The sequence below is a fragment of the Balaenoptera borealis genome (assembly GCF_965194805.1).
Source record: "Balaenoptera borealis genome assembly, chromosome: 3".
Taxonomy (NCBI): domain Eukaryota; kingdom Metazoa; phylum Chordata; class Mammalia; order Artiodactyla; family Balaenopteridae; genus Balaenoptera; species Balaenoptera borealis.
In genome coordinates, this window is record NC_138866.1 from 101,115,218 (window position 1) to 101,133,999 (window position 18,782).

The 18,782-nt window shown below is 45.5% G+C and overlaps 1 protein-coding gene across 3 annotated transcripts in view; it reads right to left on the reverse strand.

The window, feature by feature from the left end:
* The window catches only part of MYO5C (myosin VC), a 111,324-nt gene that overhangs the window by 45,761 nt on the left and 46,781 nt on the right, over nucleotides 1-18,782 (reverse strand). For all 3 annotated transcript variants that reach the window (XM_082387995.1, XM_082387994.1, XM_082387996.1), the window contains exons 14-24: nucleotides 15,643-15,726; nucleotides 13,676-13,810; nucleotides 13,065-13,162; nucleotides 12,075-12,161; nucleotides 11,508-11,619; nucleotides 10,517-10,728; nucleotides 8,016-8,181; nucleotides 6,507-6,653; nucleotides 4,427-4,591; nucleotides 3,098-3,191; nucleotides 298-361 (exon numbers count right to left, since the gene is read on the reverse strand). In XM_082387995.1, coding sequence (XP_082244121.1) covers nucleotides 298-361; nucleotides 3,098-3,191; nucleotides 4,427-4,591; nucleotides 6,507-6,653; nucleotides 8,016-8,181; nucleotides 10,517-10,728; nucleotides 11,508-11,619; nucleotides 12,075-12,161; nucleotides 13,065-13,162; nucleotides 13,676-13,810; nucleotides 15,643-15,726 — 1,364 coding nt within the window. The remainder of the gene's footprint in view (nucleotides 1-297; nucleotides 362-3,097; nucleotides 3,192-4,426; nucleotides 4,592-6,506; nucleotides 6,654-8,015; nucleotides 8,182-10,516; nucleotides 10,729-11,507; nucleotides 11,620-12,074; nucleotides 12,162-13,064; nucleotides 13,163-13,675; nucleotides 13,811-15,642; nucleotides 15,727-18,782) is intronic.

Below are 18,782 nucleotides of genomic sequence, written 5' to 3' on the forward strand. Positions count from 1 at the left end.
TAAGAGGCAATAATTTTCATCCTTGGACTTGATGGAAGCTGAAGAGGTGGCAGTCTCTGAACTTCTCACTGTCTTGGCAATAAAGGTCCACTGTGCCCACAACTCCAGAACCTGTGCAGTGTCTGAGAGGTGCACGCTGGGCACTTAGCTCTCACAAAGCTCAGTCTCTCACTTCCTAAAAATATTCACACCCGGCTCTCCTGTATCTGTGATCTGCTACCTGCAAGCTGAGAAGCAAAACAGAAAACAGCAGAGAGAGAAAAAAGCAGTGGCTTTAAGGCAAATGAGGTTTCATACATTCTCTGTCGTTCTTCTTTCTGCACATCATCAAAGAGCTGCTTGGTGAGGTTGTCCATTTTTTCTGTGAAAGAGAATGAATGCTCTTTGAAATATGTCTGCAAAGCGATGCCTTGATTGTTTCATGTCACATTTAAGAAAGTGAGAATGTAAGAATAATCATGTGATATTTATGATTAATGGGACTTAAGATGAGAGTATAATTGTCATTTTTTATAAGTTAGAAATAGATAAGGGGGTTTCAAAATAATAACCCTCACAAGTTTGTTGTGTTGGAATCTATAAATAGTTTCACTCAGAGTACTTTTATTGGTCTGAATACCATTTGTTTTATTAAAATAGATATGTTGGCTTTGAAACAATAAATATTATTATTAAAAATAAACAGAAACCCTTTGGGAAGAAGATGATCAATTTATGATAGGGGTTCTCAAGCTCAGCACTACTGATGCTTCGGGCTAGATAATTCTTTGCTGTGGAGAGGGGGCCACCCTGCTCATTGTAGGATGTTGACTGGCATCCCTGGCTTCTACCCACTGGAGGTCAGTAGCACGTCTGCTCTAGCTGTGACACCAAAAATGTCTCCAGACATCGTCAAATGTCCCCTGGCGGGGGATGGGGGGGTGGGAACAAAAGGGCCTTGGTGGAGAATCACTCATTCATGATAACCAAGAACATAATAAAGTGTCTGTCTTCATCTGGGGAAGAGGAAGTCTAAAAAGCCACTCTTGCATTTAAATACAAGAATCCAACACAAAGTGTAGGTTAAGTGGGCACCTGACCACTGGGAAACGATCACTGGGGTTCAAGACAGTCTCTGGTTAGGACAGCTCCACGTTCCCAATGTGTCCACACACAACAGGTGCCCTTCAGAATGGGTGCAGGATTAACAGGTGCAGGATTAACAGATGCAGCAGCCCATCAAAGCCTGACAGCCCAATATGTGCTTAGCCGACACCTCGACCTTGAGTTCTACCTCATTTCTGAGTCCTGCCCCAGAGGGGAGCCCAGGGATGAGGTGACAATAGTAATCCTCCACATGACTTTGTTTAAAAAAAAAAAAAAAAGCCAACAGTTTAATAGTTTGTCTAATGCAGTGTAAAACGTCCCTGAATCAGAATGACTGCTTCAGAATGTCATGAGTCAGCCAGAAAATACTAGGGAAAATGCTTAAGCTTTAATTTAGAAGATACCGTATTTGGTATAATTTCAATGTTTAATTCATTCACAGAATTGACTTCAATTCTGGTGTTTACCATCTTGGGCTATTTGCAAATGGGCTAAAGAGGCTGCCCAAATGGGACTTTCTTCCCCAAAGCAATGAGATTTTGCCCAAGGTGGAATCTCAAGAAGGGGAAACAGCATTTGATAATATCCTTGAGTCCCACGTCACAAGAGTAAGTGGAAGTTGGTGCTTTCATAAAACTCAGTTTGCCATGTGTAGGGAGACCCATAGGATAAGCAGTTTATAAACATGGGGTGTGAAAGCTTTCAGGCACTTTTTAGAAGGAGTTATAAAATTACCCACCCAAACATGTCAATGCTGTCAAATATATAATTTTCAGGACATACCTGTGGGAATTTAAAATTTTTTGTGGGAAATTCCACTTAAAGAAGTTAGAAAAAAGGACAAACACTCAAGAGGAATGGATTGTAATTAAAAAGCCCTTCCCTAATTCGGGTTCAAGGTTTACTCACAGACCTCTAACCTCTCTCTGTCCATCACTGCCACGTACGTGGGCCCCAGCACCCACATCATCAGCCCTTACAGACAGGGTGCAGGGCACACAGTATCTGGAGCAGGAGGTCATGCCCATCCTGGGCATCACCTGAACACCCCGCCTGCTCTGCTGGCCAGGTCTCAGGATGTTTACTTCCTCCTCCCGACATGTGCTTCTCCTGCACTCTGACCTGAACCCCCAGGGCTTAGTGCTGCTCCAGATGCTGGCACATCCACCAACAGCTGGGCCTAAGGTGTGTGCTAGATCCCCAGGCCTGAACCCTTGCGCTCCTGCCCCCACGCTGGAGCTTAAGGAATAGCTCCTGGACACGATAGATAATCCAGTGTGGTGATTTAAACTACCTGGTGAGGCACCACTAGGCTCATGTTCCTGCTGCCTTTTCTGGGATTTAGCAAGGGCTTGCAATTAGAATTTGAGTCGGACAAGTACAGATGGACAGAGCTAGGCTAAGGATGGCTGCTCCACACTCCAAAGGAAAGTGATACCGCTGGTCCCAAGGGCCTGCATCTAACAGCTCAGGGCTGATGTAGCTCAGTGCTAAGCAGGGCCCTTCGTTCAGGGCCAGGACAGTGGCAGAGGACCTGGGTACCACTTAGACTAAGTAACTTGGACAGAGCTGAAATTTGAGTGCAAATCCTTGGTAAGCCACAAACATTATCCCAACACTGCCCTGGACAATGCATCAGGATGACTACAAGGTTTAAAAAAATACAGACACTGAACCATCCCTGCCACCACCACCCACAGATACTCCCCCACCCCATCTTCTGATATCACAGCTCCAGGCTGATGGCCCAACCATCGGTACTTTGTAAATGGCCCAGGAGGTTCTGAGACAGGGACGGCTGTGCTCTGACAAAAGACGGAAATAAACCGGATGAATCTGTAGGGTACAGTTGCCACGATTTAAATAAAGTTATCCTCTGTGGAGTGAAAGTTTTCTCATTATACCAGAGCCTCCTGGTCCGGCCTGAAACTCAGTTCCCACCCAGTACCTATTTCCTGAATGACTGGACTTGTGAACGGGTGAATGTGTGTCGGGTCACCTTGGGCTTTACCTTTCAACTCCTCAGTCTTCTCTTGGAGCTTCAGCTGTATTTGTTCTTTTTGTATTTCCAATTCTGAATTACGCTTTTGAAGCTTTGCCAATTTCTAGCAAAGGGAAGAAAAAAATGCTTTTTTGAAAACCTCGCTTTGAGTTTTGTCACCACTGCCTGTATATTTTTAAATTAGCATTTTTTGGTCTCGGCTCCCATCCATAGGTAACAGCCGGCACCAGCCCACTGCAAGACGCTGTGTTTAGCTCCACATGCAAGGGCTCCATGTGACTTCAACAGACACTAGTTCCCAGCCTCGCCCAGAAATGGCTGAAATCAAGGAGAAAGAACCAAATCCAAGGCCTTCCCAAAGTCAAGGAAACTTCTCTTTTTCTTGGCCAGGGTATGTATATACTTAATATAAGAAATTTATGATATAAAGTGGATTCACACTGAGACTCAGGAAGGATGTGTGATCACGACCTAAGTTCTCTTGTCAAGTGCCTGCTGGGCTGGCAGCCGGGGGCCCCTGGGTGCTCATGGCTGGTGACTGGCAGTGAGGGGGATGCCAGCAGCCGTGTCAGGGCAGACAGGCATGTGGTCGTGGGGAGGGCAGAGGGATGCCCTGGGGCTCCAGGGTGCCACTACGGTGGGTGCTGTGGCACTTCAGAAGGTGCAGAACGGACGGTAATAAAGACCACCTGCTTAGAAAACAGCAGTTCACGCTTTTGCAGGGCTCTACGACAGTCACTTGGCTAAATTATTTTATCTGACAATTTTATCTTCACAGTAATTCTGTCAGTCCCTTTTTGTTATTCCCATTTTACATATGAGGAAACCAAAATTCAGAGAGGGTAAGTGACTTGTCCAAGGTTGCCCAGACAGAGAAGATCTGAGCCTGGGATATCTGGTTTTTATGTCTACTGCTCTTTTTACTACACCACAGAGATGGAAACCTGCCCATGCTTTGCACTGCTGCTCTGGGGACGATGCTTCCAGGATGCACACCAGGTGGACAGGTGACAGGAGAGCAAGGTCATGCTGGAAGAGAGGGAAGCACCTGACCAGGGCTCTTTCTCAGGCCTTTCATCACTTTACAAACGTGGAAAGGAAGAGGAAACCTTATATTGTGCTTCTTGAAGCCTCAGCCTCCTCTTCTGCCCCCACCCGGACTCCAGGCCTCAGATCTCCCCTCCCTTAAGATGCAGGCAGGCTCTCTTTGGTAACGGAAGCCAATGGCAAAATCTGATTTGCTCTGCAGAAGGTCTACTCTGTGGGGAAAATGGTGCACTGAGATCTCTTTCACGGCATGACTCACAACCTAGGCCCGTAGTCACTTCCAGCACAGACCTCTTCCACGGAAGCCTTGTACCTCTTCCCCTTCTCCTCGTAATCCTGCCTGTGGGTGGCTGCTCTGTCCAGCTCTGATTCCAGTTTCTGAATCTTCTCCACGTCACCGGCCTGAAGGGCAGCCAAGCTGGTCAGCTTCTCCACCAGCCCATGGTTCTCTCTGTTCTAGAGGAAAGACACATCCTATACGTAGGGGTTCATCCAAAATAAAGAAGCTGTTCCATTTGCTCCTCACAACGTCTCATCTAAATCGGAGGTTTATTTACACTGACCACAGTTATCATTACAATGGCATGGATGAGCATCTTCAACCTAGTGAAAATAGGGATGCAGAGCTGGTCAGGCAAATGCCCTCCTGAGCGGGTGGCTCTTTTAGTCCAATCCTGGAGCTCCAGGACAGCCCCTAATGCGGCGGGCTGAGCTGTGTCCCCTCCATTCCCCCAAATCCACATCTTGAAGTCCTAACCACCAGTACCTCAGAACGTCACTGTATTTAGAGATTGGGTCTTTAAAGATGTAATTTAGGTAAAACGAGGTCATACAGGTGGGCCCCAATCCAGTATGACTGGTGTCCTTATAAGAAGAGATTAGGACCCAGACACACACCGAGGGAAGATGATGTGAAGACACAGGGAGAGGAAGACCGTGTGTAAGCCAAGGAGAAACCCCTCGGAAGAGACCAACGCTGCCAACACCTTGATCTTGGACTTTCAGCCTCCAGCACTGTGAGAAAATAAATGTCTGTTGTTTAAGCCGCCCGGTCTGTGCTGGCTTGTTATGGCAGCCCTAAGCACATGAATACCTAGAAAGGAGCTCAGGGAGTGTGGGGACTCCCACGGGCCCTGCTCCCTCTTGGCCAGGGCTGTTTTTCAATGCTGTTCTCCACAAGCTATATAACAGGCAGGCCTGCTGCACAAGAGCACAAGGAGGGGAAACTTTATCAAAACCTAAAGTTTCTTGTTTGCACATTCATCCATTCACCAACGACCCCTAGGGCTAAGTTTAAAGTTTATTGTAGGAGAATCTCAGTATTATTTGAGACAGATGCAGGAGTAAGTTTCATAGAACTGGACACTGCATATTCCACAGCTCTCTCCCACTGGCTGAGGGTATATGAAGTTTTTTCCTATCAATGCGAATGGTTTGGGGAATCTTCCCAAACTTGGCAGGGCTGTAGCTAGACCACATGGGCCTCTGGGCAAGTTAGAAAACGGCAACTTCTCTGGGCCAGTGCAGCTCTGAGGGAGCACGGCTTGGCATGCAGGTAGCATCTTTGTGCAAATTAGAAAAAGGCACCCATGCCTCAAGGCAGTACAGCTTTATACCGAGACACATGGGCTGGCAAGTGAAGCCAGACTGGATTTCAGCCCCACTTGCTCTCTTGGGCAGGTGCCCTTGTGCAGTGTGCAACCTACACAACCATATGTATCAGCCCTTCACAGTGCGCTTCTGTTTCCTAGCTCAGTTGGTCCATGTAAACTGTTTGAACCTCCTAACATGGGCATAAATCTTAACAGTGTTGACAAAAAAAAATAATTAATCAATATTCAATCTAAAAAAGAAAGAAAGTATTTTATTCAAGCCAACCTGAGGATTATAACCCAGGAGACAATCTTTCAGAAAGCTCTGAGCACTGTTCCACCTGTTAGAGGTCAAAGCACAGTTACATAAGTTTTTAAGACAAAGCGCTATACGTCAAAGTAATATATTGACAGTTTACATAGTCCAACAAGACAAGTAGTGGATCACTGTGACCCTTTACAGGATTAAGGAAGGAAAGTTATCTCTTAAGCAGCTACCTTGCTGGCACCAGGAGGAAATTGCTTTTTGGGGGAGGAGGGGGTGGGTAGGCATTTCTGTGTCTTCTAAGAGGATCTAGTTAACATATAATGCAGATGCACAACGCACGCTAAAGGGGACAAGGTTGTGGCTCAAATGGCAGAGAAAATTTTATGTTCAATTTTTCTTGTCCTGCCTTAAAATAATTTTATTTCATCAACAGCATAGCTAAGGAACTGGCCCAGAACAAAATAAATCTGTTAGAAAAAGTAAATATGAAAGATGCGTTAGGAACACCTACCTGGTCTTCTAGCTTTTTCTGCAAACGGTGAACTCTGTAAGTAAGCTGAATGTTGATCACAAATCGTCGGATATTTTGGAATCTGCGTCTGACCAGCCACGCCCGGGCATACTTCTGAAGGATCACAGCCTTGTGTTCCTCCAGCATCTTTAAAACAAGATTTTGTGAAATGCAAACTGGGTCTCTACTGTTTTTCTCATCAACTCTTCCAATGTTGGGAGATATAACTACCAAAATATTCCTACAGGGTAAAATATGAATTTCTTGTAATCAACCCACAGAGCACATTACCCATCTTTTTTCAGATTCTTTTTTACATTGTAAATTACAATTATTTACATTGTAAGTAATTGTAATTATTTACAATGCTGTGTTAGTTTCAAGGGTACAGCAAAGTGATTCAGTTATACCTATATATATATTCTTTTTCAGATTCTTTTCCATTATAGGTTATTACAAGATATTGAGTATATAGTTCCCTGTGCTATATAGTAAGTTCTTGTTGTTTATCTATTTTATATATAGTAGTGTGTATATGTTAATACCAAACTTAATTTATCTATCCACCTCCCGCTATCCCCTTTGGTAACTAACCCTAAGTTTGTTTTCTATGTCTGTGAGTCTATTTCTGTTTTGTAAGTAAGTTCATTTGTATCATTTTTAAAGATTCCACATATAACTGAAGTCATATGATATTTGTCTTTCTCTGTCTGACTTACTTCATTTAATATGATAATCTAGAGGTCCATCCATGTTGCTGCAAATGGCATTATTGCATTCTTTTTTATGGCTGTGTAATATTCCATTGTATGTATACATATATATATACATATATATGTATCTATATATACACATATATATATACACACACACACCACATCTTCTTTATCCATTCCTCTGCTGATAGACATTTAGGTTGCTTCCATGGCTTACCTATTGTAAACAGCACTGCTATGAACATAGGGGTGCATGTATCTTTTCGAATTAGAGTTTTCTCTGGATATATGCCCAGGAGTGGGATTGAAGGATCATATGATAACTCTATTTTTAATTTTTTAAGGAACCTCCATACTGTTCTCCATAGTGGCTGCACCAATTTACATTCCCACAGTGTAGGAAGGTTCCTTTTTTCACCACATCCTCTACAGCATTTATTATTTATAGACTTTTTAATGATGGCCATTCTGACTGGTGTGAGGTGATACCTCATTGTAGTTTTGATTTGCATTCCTCTAATAATTAGCGATGTTGAGCATCTTTTCATGTGCCTATTGGCCATCTGTATGTCTTCTTTGGTGAAATGTCGATCTGGGTCTTTTGCCCATTTTTTGATTGGGTTGGTGTTTTGATATCAAGCTGTATGAGTTTTTTTGTATATTTTGGAAATTAATCCCTCATCAGTAGCATCGTTTGCAAATGTTTTCTCCTACCTAGACTTTTGAAACAATAACCAAATCCCACCTGTAGAGGACATGTACGAACAGACATTCACATCCCAGAAAGCCTCACCTTTCGATACCTCCTCCTCGCCAGGAATCCTCGGGTGTAGGCCTGGATGGTGATGGCAGCCACGCGAATCAGTTGGTACAAATTGCGGACAAGATACGCACGACAGTACTTCTGAATGATTATGGCTGCCCACGCTTCTTTTAAGGCTGTGGCGGTAACAGCTTTCCTTGGTTTAAAAGAATGTAGAGTAAATCTGTTACCCACAGGGCACTGACACCTACTCCAGAGCAGCAAGCTTGTGCAACACCTCTTAACTAAGGCATATTCAAATGTTTTGCAAATCTACACATTAAACGCTGTAAGTGGTTTATGCTAATGTCTACTCAAGATCAGTGTCATTACCTCTCCTTTCCACCCTGATCCGAATGTGGACCTGCTCCAGGAACGGGGCACCACGTGGGAACTGCCACACTCTTCACATTCAGGCCGATCACCCCACTGTCACTCACATACCCACAGAAACCGTGACAACACAACTGTGCTTTGGCAATGCACTCGCTCATTCATCTAGTCATTCTTGTGGGAAATCACGCTGGAGGCTCTAGATCAGGGGTTGGAAAACTACGGCCTGGGGGCCAAATCTGCAGCCTCCCACCTATTATTGTCAACTTTTGTTGGAATGCAGCTGCAACTATTAATTACAAATGGCCCATGACTGATTTCACGTTACAAAGGCAGAGTTTAACAGCTGTGTGAGAAACCACATGACCCCAGAAGCCCAAATATTTGGCCCTTAACAGAAAAAGTTTTTCGAAGGATCTATCTGAAGGACGGGGGGTGAACACAAAGTTCTTACCTTCAATGTTTACAACCTCATGAAACAGACAGAAATGGTCAAGTGGGATAAGAAGAAAAGTAAAATAACTACTAAAAGATCTCTAAGAGAGATCTTATTGAAATATCATTCTGCTTGGGAAGAGCTGAGATGTCAGCCAGCCTTGATGGAAAAGTAGGATCTCTGTAGACAGTGAAGGCTGGAAAAGGCATTTCAGACTAAGGGACCAGTGAAGGCGTGAAGGCCTAACAGTGCCTGAAATATTCAGAGAAAGGGAATTTGTCTGGAATTGCTAGAATATAAGATACATGGAGAAGATTGGTAGTCTGTGAGGTAAGAAAGATAGATGGGGACAATCTGTTATTTAAAAAAAAAAAACAAAAAACAAAAAAAAAAATATATATATATATGTATGTCTAGAACACCTACTATGTGACAGTCACTGTGCTGGGTCTTACATATGGATGCAGTGGGAACCAGACAAGCATGGTCCCTGTCCTCACAGAGCTTCCATGCTTATAACTGCATCCAGGCCATGGGGGGACGTGAATACCACGTTGAAACCTGAGTGCTCTTCTGTGGGAAACAGGGGCCGCTGGAGGCATTCACGGCAGGAGCAGGGCAGGCCCTGCTTTAGGAAGATGGGAGAGACAGGCAGCAGGTGGAGGGCTGTGCTGTACAGTGAACGGCAAACGATGACGAAGGCCTCGTCCAGGGCAGGGGCGCAGGAATGAAACGAACGGGACAGACACAAGAGGCGAGCGGGGAAAAGAATCCCAGGCCACGGTGATTCCCAAACGGAAAGGGAGCATGAGTTTGGGGAAGAAGCTAACTGTGGAGTTCCCTGCCCTGGAGACTGCTGCTATTAACTGACACCAGAGGCTCAGGAGGGCAAGGCTGGCTGTGTTTCTGTGTAAGATGGTCGCCTGGGAGGAGAGCGGGCTGGGGTGGGGGTAGGGGGGTGGAACGGCGAGTCCAGTTTGGGGGGTGCTGAGATGAAGGCTGTGGTGTGTCAGCCACGTGCAGAAGCCCAGATGCTGCTGGAGGTCAGGCTCAAGCTTGGGACGAGGGAGGCTGAGCCCCACAGCCTGACCCTTAAACACCTGCGCCCTCAACTACCCTCGGAGCAAGCGAAGGAGGGAGGCAGGGCAGACACAGAACCACAAAATGCTGTCCAGGAGGGACGCCCGTCTTGCTGGCCAGGCCAGCATGGCCTCCTGGGAGAACTCAAGGAGGGGCGGGGTGGGCGTGGCCGGCGGAACTGCCCTCCACTCAGGCAGCCCCACCCAGGGGCTTAGTGCCTGCGGGCAGAGCCTTGCCATGGTCCCCTCAGGCGTGGTTTGCCCCACCACCTGCAAGGTAGGCTGGTCACTGGTGTCTCTACTCTGAGGCTTCACTTGGACCTTGATCACTTGAGGCGTTTTCAGTTCCCATGGACCAGCGGCCCAGCCCCTCTACCTGGTCTCACCAGGAACTCTGACCCTCTTCAGCGGCACGCTGATCAGGGCTTCCTCTCTTCAGGGTCCTGGTTGTCACCTCTGCCACGTGGGGACAGCAGGCAGTCAGCACCACCTGCCCCCGAGGACACACCCATCTCACCTGGAGGCTCACAGCCACCTCGGGGGACGCATCTGCACCTGGGTCCCAGAAGAAAGGAGGCCCCGCCCCCCGAGGTGATGGCGAAGAAAGCCATATGATGGCACACGTCTTCTTGGTTCCAACATACCTCACGGTTTGCTGACCCCGGAAGTACTGCTGGATGATCAGGGCCGCTCGTCTCTCTCGGAGGAATTTTTTTCTCTGGAGCCAGCCACGGATGTGCTTTTGTATCACAACACAACCCTGCCTCAGTTTATCCAACCGGAGTTTCTCTAAATAAGCCACTTGCCCTGCTCTGAAGAAAATTTTGGTTTTACCGAACTGGTACTGATTAGAATCCTGGAAGAGAAAAATGACGTAATCAGAAACAAAATCTTTCAGATTTTCTGTAGTATTCGGAAAAGATGTTTAGAGATCCAAACATGCCACCAACATTGTTATTCTGACATCTCTTTGACATAAAGCAGAAAAGCTCTGATTATGACCTAGAAGTTTATATTTTGCCTTGTTTGTTTAAAGCTTCCTTCTGGGGGAGAAATGGACTTGAGGGCGAGGCATCCGTCTGTGGGGTGGGAAGGGGTGTGTGCGTTGTTGGCTGGGCTGCCCGGGAGCTCCAGCCTTTCACAGGTGGTTTGCACGGAAGAGCAGAGGCACCTGGAAAGGCTTGGTTTCTGTCTTCCTTTGGCTTCTCTTCACCACCCCCTTCCTGGCCATCATCACTGCTTCCCCACCTCTTTTCCATCACAAGTCATGGCTTCAGCAAACCTCTAAGTCCACACCGAGGGCCATGCTTGGAACCCCCGGCTCAGCGACCGTCTAGCTGACTGTGTAACGTAAGCCTGGCCCGCAGAAGCTCCCTAGGCTGTGGGAGAACACAGCAGGACAGGAGGACACGGTGGCGCTGGAGGCCAGGGTTTGAATTCGGGTCCCTCAAGGTGACTCCTGCTGTTAGGAGATGATGCCCCATGAGTAGGTCTGCTCTGATCTCCTTAGCACACAGACGCTCGGGGCACGTTTCCTTCCTGTTTAGGCATTCACGACTGTTACAGCCCTGAGACAGAGGCAGAGATGAGGAAGGTGTCTGCGAGCCCGTGGTTCCAGGAGAGAGCAGGACTGACCTGGACGAGCCTGTGTAAAATCACTTTGCACACCTCCTTTTTATCGCTGAATGAAAGCTCCTGCTTGGTCATGAGGATCCCAAAGCGGCTGTAGAACTCGATGTACGTCCACCTGGAAAGTCAAGGCAGACCTAAGGAGGCGGGCCGGAGGAAACGCATGCTGCGTGTGGACCCCAAGGGCTTACCTGCCACTGTTCTGGGGACAATGACCCTGACCTTTGACCCACTGCCCACAAACCTCACCTGAGCACACCTGGACGGTTTTGCTCCCTGGATGCTTCCTGTTAACGTTCCGCTCCGACAGCTGTCTCCCCCTCCAGGTACTCCCTTTCTCAGGGGCACTGGGGAGGCAGCGGGCGACCCTCACTAGTGCAGAGATGAGGGTGGGGTGTGAGGGCGGGGACGGTGGCCTCTGTCCCACATGCTGCTGGTTCATCTGGCCTTCCCACAGCACAGTGGGACATCTTATGAACATATCTGATGAAAACGCGGCAGCCCCTCCCTTGGATCTCAGCACACACCTGAAGTTGGGCACTTTTCCCCCCAAACAAGGAACTGACAACGTACCTAGAAGGGTAGCTCTGTGCGCTAATGCGAATGGTTTCTAAAACGCCACAGGCTCGCAGCTGCTGAACAATTCTTTTGGAGTCAAACCTGAAAGAAGACGATCTGATCATGTGTTAAGCCATCGCAGTTGATAAACAGGCCCGTGAACAGTGTAGCGGACCTGCCCCAACTGTGAGCTCCTGGGCAACAGGATCTGCCTGTGTAATCCCCAAGCCCAGCAGATACTTAATAAATATGTGTTGCATGTCAAATGAAGATGGCACCTCTGTGAAACAGTTCAGAAAGCTTCACTGAGGACACGGGGAAAGGAGCAGCTGATTCTGACTGAGGGAGGCAACAGGGAGAAGCCTTGTGGGGAAATGGCCTTTGGGTTGAGCTTCGAATGGCAACCAGAGTGGAAGAACTGTCCAAGCTCACCCGTCCCAGCGCCTACTTGTTGCTGAGTTCCCTTTATAAGACACCCCACAGGTGGCCCTCTGGCTTAGGCCTGACCCTCTGAGGACACACAGACACAGTCACCACCTCCAGACAGACCACTGCCTTAGACACCTCTCAGGTGGAGTCAGCTAAGAGGCTCTCTACAACTTCCACTCGTGGGTCTGGGCCTTCTCCCTGGGGCCCCAGAGAACAAGTCTAAGTAAGGCCTCAAGGCACGTTGGAAGACAAAACTTCAGTCCCCTCTACAGCATTTCTCCTGCAAACACATACAAATTCTTACCATCAAGGAAAATGTTCTGGCTTTCTCAGTTGCGTAAGCTTTAGCTGTAGAATAATTCTTTCAAATCTAACCCTTTTGCTTAATCCCGGAGATGAGACGGCTTAGCCAGAGGGGTTGTGCTAACCTTATACGTAGAGGGCAGGCTTGTTTTGAATCATTTAAAAACCCAGAAACAGTAAAGTTCACGACAATTGCAAGCAAATTCTCCAACATCACGACGGGAACCGTTTCCTCATTGTTTCTTACCCCCTCTGTTGCAGAAGAACACTTACTCAAAGGGCAATTTCTCATCATTTGGTTTGATGCATCGAACGTAGTGGGGCATGGTGGCATTGAGGGTCTCCATGAGCAAGTACAGAGAGCTGCGGAACTAGGAAACAAGGTCAGGTGACAAACATCGTGCTGAAATTTAATGCTTAGATCCAGGTTAAAAGGGAAAAAAAAAAAGGTCCAACCTTATTGTAAAGCAATTATACTCCAATAAAGATGTTAAAAAAAAAAAAAAAAGTCCAACCTTGATAAGTTACTCAAGAAGAGGAAAAGTTAACTTCATGCATAAACATCTATTATGAAAGGTTTTAGTCTGTGACTGGGTTTATCAGCATATCCTGCTCTTGTGGACAGAGCAGTTCTCCGTCCAATACTCCCAAACAGCAAAGGACTTTAGTGACTCGGGTTACTGTGAAAACATATGGTTTGCTCAGATGTGTGTAGCCTTAGAGGTTGAGGCACTATGATGATGAACGACTACTTTTCTTTGCATGTGCATTTATATTAATAGATTTGAAGAAACCCAGTGCCCGTGTCCAGGCCCGGAATGGGTCCCACCCACCCCTGGCTCCCCGCCCTCAGCCCCCTCGCCCTCAGAAAACTCTCTCAGTACCTTGCTCCCCACGGTGCTCCGGAAATGCTTGTTGTTTGGCTTGATGACTGGCTTTGCAGATTTAACTGTGATCGCTGAACCGAAAGGTGAAGAAGGAACCGGATTTTCTTGAAAAAAGTTGGCACAGAGATGAAACTGGGAAGAACAAAGAAGGTTTCAATGTCAAAAGTATTCGCCCACAGTCCTCAGCTGGAACGATCAAGGAAATGGTCACAACAACCCCGTCTAAACCAGTGGGGGGTAAAGTAACAATCTTGGCCAAATCTCAGTTCCACAAGGGGGTCGTCCTCGCTTGGGATGACTGACGGTTTCTTTCCCAGGAATGGGAGCAGAAAGGAAACCATGTGAATGTCTGTATGTGGGTATCACTCCAAGTGTCAGAATAGGAGAAGCATTTACTCTTCCTCCCTCTGTGCCTTGGCTCACGTTGCTTCTGCACTTGGAATCTCCTCCCTCCTAACCCCACGTTCTCATCCCTGCAGATCCAAACCCTACCCATTACTCAAGGTGCTATTATAATATTTTCTAGCCCCACCCCCTTCACAATAACTTCCCTGGTGTCCCAGTGCGAATTAATCCCAACTTCCTCTCAGTTATCTTAATCTTTGGTCTGTACCTCTTTTAAGACACTCACTACTTTCTACCTTGCATCACTTATTTCTTTAAATGTCTTATCTTCTCTCTTGGAGAAGACGTCGTATTTTCTTCTTTTAAATCAGACACTGAAAATCTTTTTTGGGGGAGAATTCCTGCCTGATGCATCCTGTAGCCCCTGTGGAACAAGTGAATCTGAAATTCCCAGGCCTCTGACAGCTTGTGGGCTTAGTGCAGAGACCCATCTGTGCTTCACCACGATCTGTGTCCCTCTTCCAGACTGGACCCCAGGTAAACAATTGGTGAAATACGTCAACTAATTTTGTACACAAATACAGGCTATTTCTGTCATAAATCAATTTTAATAACTGAAGTTGCCATGGCCTGTGATTTACTTATGACCATTAGTGGGAAGTGCTCAGGCTCATTTGGGAAACTGTCAAAATACTTGAGCATCTGGTGCTCTGTGATGACCTAGATGGGTGGGATGGGTAGGGAGGGAGGTCTAAGAGGGAGGGGATATATGTATACTTATAGCTGATTCACTTCACTGTGCAGCAGAAACTAACACAACATTGTAAAGCAATTATACTCCAATAAAATAAAATTTTAAAAAAAGAGAAAAAAAAATACTTGAGCATCAGCAAAGGACTGGGGACCTTCTAAAAGAAGGAAAATAAATATGATAACCAAATCTTCACAAAAAATGAAGGACTGTGTATGAAATATCCTTTTTCTCATATTTTAAGAATTCGAATTCTTAAAATTCTTAAACTGAAAGAAATGTTTAAGGAGGAAAAGAAAAAGCCAGAAGTCACTCTTATGGTGACACTTCATCATACAGAACCGTGGATTCAAGGAGCTCACATATGCAGAGCAGCACTCTGTCTTGCTTTGGTTTTCTCTGAGCACTTACTTAGCACTACCTACCATTGCTTGCTTTCACGTGTAAGGTATGTTGCTCCCTCTGGGACGTGAGCTCCATGAGAGCAGGAACCCTGTCTGCCCTGTTCACTGCTGCATCCCCAGAATCTAGGACAGTGCTTGGCACATGATAAGTGCTGTATAAGTGAGTGAATGAATAACATGTGAATTATGATTCTTTAAATGATTGTATTATCTGTTCTTCATCTCTGTCATCTGCATATTTGATTTCTGATTTTGCATATAGTGGAAATTTGCATGCTTTCAGAAGCTAGAAACATATTTTAGTGCCAATTCCGAAATAGTCATTTTTTGTATGTAGGAGCTACAATTCGCTGCTACAAGACAGTTAACACACACACACACTTCTTACTCTTTCCTGAAACACAGCTAGATCCACATCAAGTACACAATGAATAACATTAACTACCTCTTAGGACTTTACAAACCTTGCTGGCTCTCAGGATTTCAACCAGCATGTCATAGACGGTGTCTCTGTTCTTCTCAAGGAAACCTTCACATTTATACTCTACCTATGCAAAGAAAGGAATTAGTTCCAAAGAGGCAAATGCAGACAGCGTCTAAGTACCACAGGTTTCTTTTCTTTTTAAATCTTTCTTTTAAAGAAAGATTAATGAAGGGGCTATAAAGGCAATGTTTTAAAAAGAGACTCAGTTTCTGTTTGTCACAGCAACACCAATACAGAAAGCTTAGAAAGCTGGGAATATGTCATCTGATGCAAAGCGCCAGGCTCTCCCACTGCCTGGACTTCTCACTGGCCGCTGGTCACTCTACACTCACCCATTAGTTCCCCCCTGGCCACAGGTGACTGACTGTTCCCTGTAACATGTGCAGCTAATACAAGAAGACCTGGCTTAGGGTTCCCTTTGCCTTTGAAGCCACCAGGAGGAGGAAAAAAGCTCAGTGGTGTCCTTTGAGTTCAAACAGAAATGTTTTCCTGAATCAGCATTAATGTGGTAGAAAGGAAAGAAAAACTGACCAGCTGATCACAAAACCTTCCAGGACCACAAAACCCTTAGAGTCAGGTTTAGAGTGGGTCAGTGTTTGCCCTGATTGAATTTGGCTTAGAAAAACCCTCTATGCAGCCCTTTCTGATTCATAAGGCTTCTCAAATCCCTCAAACAACATATCCAGGGTGGCTGCTTAAACATTCAAATCTCTGGCTAATCACAAAGCTACAGTCATCAAAACAGTATTGTACTGGCATAAAGACAGACACATAAATCAATAGAACAGAACAGAGAGCCCAGAAAAGAACCCACACTTTTATGGGCAATTAATCTACAACAAAGGAGGCAAGAGTATATAGTGGGGGAAAAGACAGCCTCTTCAATAAGTGGTGCCAGGAAAACTAGACAGCTACACGAAAAGAATCAAACTGGACTACTCCCACACCATGCACAAAAATAAATTTCAGGGACTTTCCTGGTGGTCCAGTGGTTAAGACTCCACGCTCCCAATGCAGGGGGCCTGGGTTCAATCCCTGGTCAGGGAACTAGATCCCACATGCATGCTGCAACTAACAGTTCGCATGCCACAACTAAGCAGCCGGCCTGCCACAACTAAGACCTGGCACAGCCAAATAAATAAATAAATAAATATTAAAGAGTTAAATGTGATCACCTTTTAGCGCTTAGAGTTTTTCAGATAGGCTCCTGAAGAGATGCACATGAAATGAGTGATGATATATCAAGTTATATTTTCTAGTTGTGGTCCTTTATAATTTCACAGTTGTGATCCCAAGGGAAAAAAAAGGATCAGACTTCATGTAAAGCACATATGGGATTCACTTCAAGAGACCCTCTCTATAGTACATGGTTTCTGTATGTTTAATTCTTGTCACCTGGCACTTCCAAGAAGATCCTCTTAAAAGAACTAACAGTGCAGCATTCTGTGTGTACTATGGATTGGTGAGAAGAAACCATACACACTGTAGGGTCAGCTTAGGTTCTCAATTTCATTAGCCAAGGAAATAAAATTGTTTTGAGAGCGAGGCAGCTGTGCTTAGATGCAGAAAATCAGCACAGTTTGCCATGGTCCCCAGTGCCCCCAACAGAGGCACTCAGGTACCTGCGACCCTGTCCCTGCAAACAGTCTCCTGGGATCGGGAAGGCTCTCTATTTGTTACACCTTTGCTCATTTGTACTAGTGGCTCACACACCAGCCTGGAAGAATTTATACAACAATCCATGTGCTGTACTCACAAGGGCGTGTTTCCAGACAGGATTAAAGAGTTAAATGTAAGACCTGAAATCATAAAACTTCTAAAAAAAAACATAGGCAGTATGCTCTTTGACATCGGTCTTAGTAATACTTTTTCATAAATGTCTCCTCAGGCAAGGGAAACGAAAGCAAAAATAAACAAATGGGACTGCATCAAACTAAAAAGCTTTTGCACAGTGAAGGAAACTATCAACAAAACGAAAAGGCCACCTATTGCATGAGAGAAATTATTTGCAAATGATATATCTAATAAGGGATTAATATCCAAAATATATTAAGAACTCCTACAACTCATCTCCAAAAAAAGAAACAACCCTATTAAAAAATGGACAGAGGATCTGAATAAACATTTTTCCAAAGAAGACAGATAGCCAACAGGCACATGAAAAGATGCTCAACATCATTAATCATCAAGCAAATGCAAACCAAAACCACAAAGAGATATCACCTCACACCTGTCAGAATGGATAAAGTCAACAAGACCACACATAACAAGTGTTGGTGAGGGTGTGGAGAAAAGGGGACCCTCCTGCACTATTGGTGGGAATGTAAATTGGTGCAGCCACTATGGAAAATAGTATAGAGAGTCCTCAAAAATAGAACCAACATTTGATCCAGCAATTCCACTCCTGGGTATATATCTGAAGAAAACAAAAACGCGAATTCAAAAAGATACATGCACCCCTATGTCCTCTGCAGCACTATTTACAATAGCCAAATCTCTGGACTATATATTTTAAAATGTGATATATATTCTTCATAAATAAAAAAATAAAAATTTACAAACTGTGAACAAACAGGCTTCCAGGGGTGCTGGAATATGGAGGCAGAGAGGGTGTTCAGGGACCCCAGGGCAAGGACTCTGCTTTGTCCCCTGGGTAGGAAAGTGTCCTTCCTGGTGCACAGTTCGGGTTATGAACCAGGAACGCTGGCTGTCTGGAAACACGCCCTTGTGAGTACAGCACATGGACTGTTGTATAAATTCTTCCAGGCTGGTGTGTGAGCCACTAGTATAAACGAGCAAAGGTGTGACAAATATAGAGCCTTCCCGATCCCAGGAGACTGTCTGCAGGGACAGGGTCACAGGTACCTGAGTGCCTCTGTTGGGGGCACTGGGGACCATGGCAAAGTGTGCTGATTTTCTGCATCTAAGCACAGCTGCCTCGCTCTCAAAACAATTTTATTTCCTTGGCTAGTGAAATTGAGAACCTAAGCTGACCCTACGGTGTGTATGGTTTCTTCTCACCAATCCATAGTACACACAGAATGCTGCACTGTTAGTTCTTTTAAGAGGGTCTTCTTGGAAGCGCCAGGTGACAAGAATTGAACGTACAGAAACCACGTA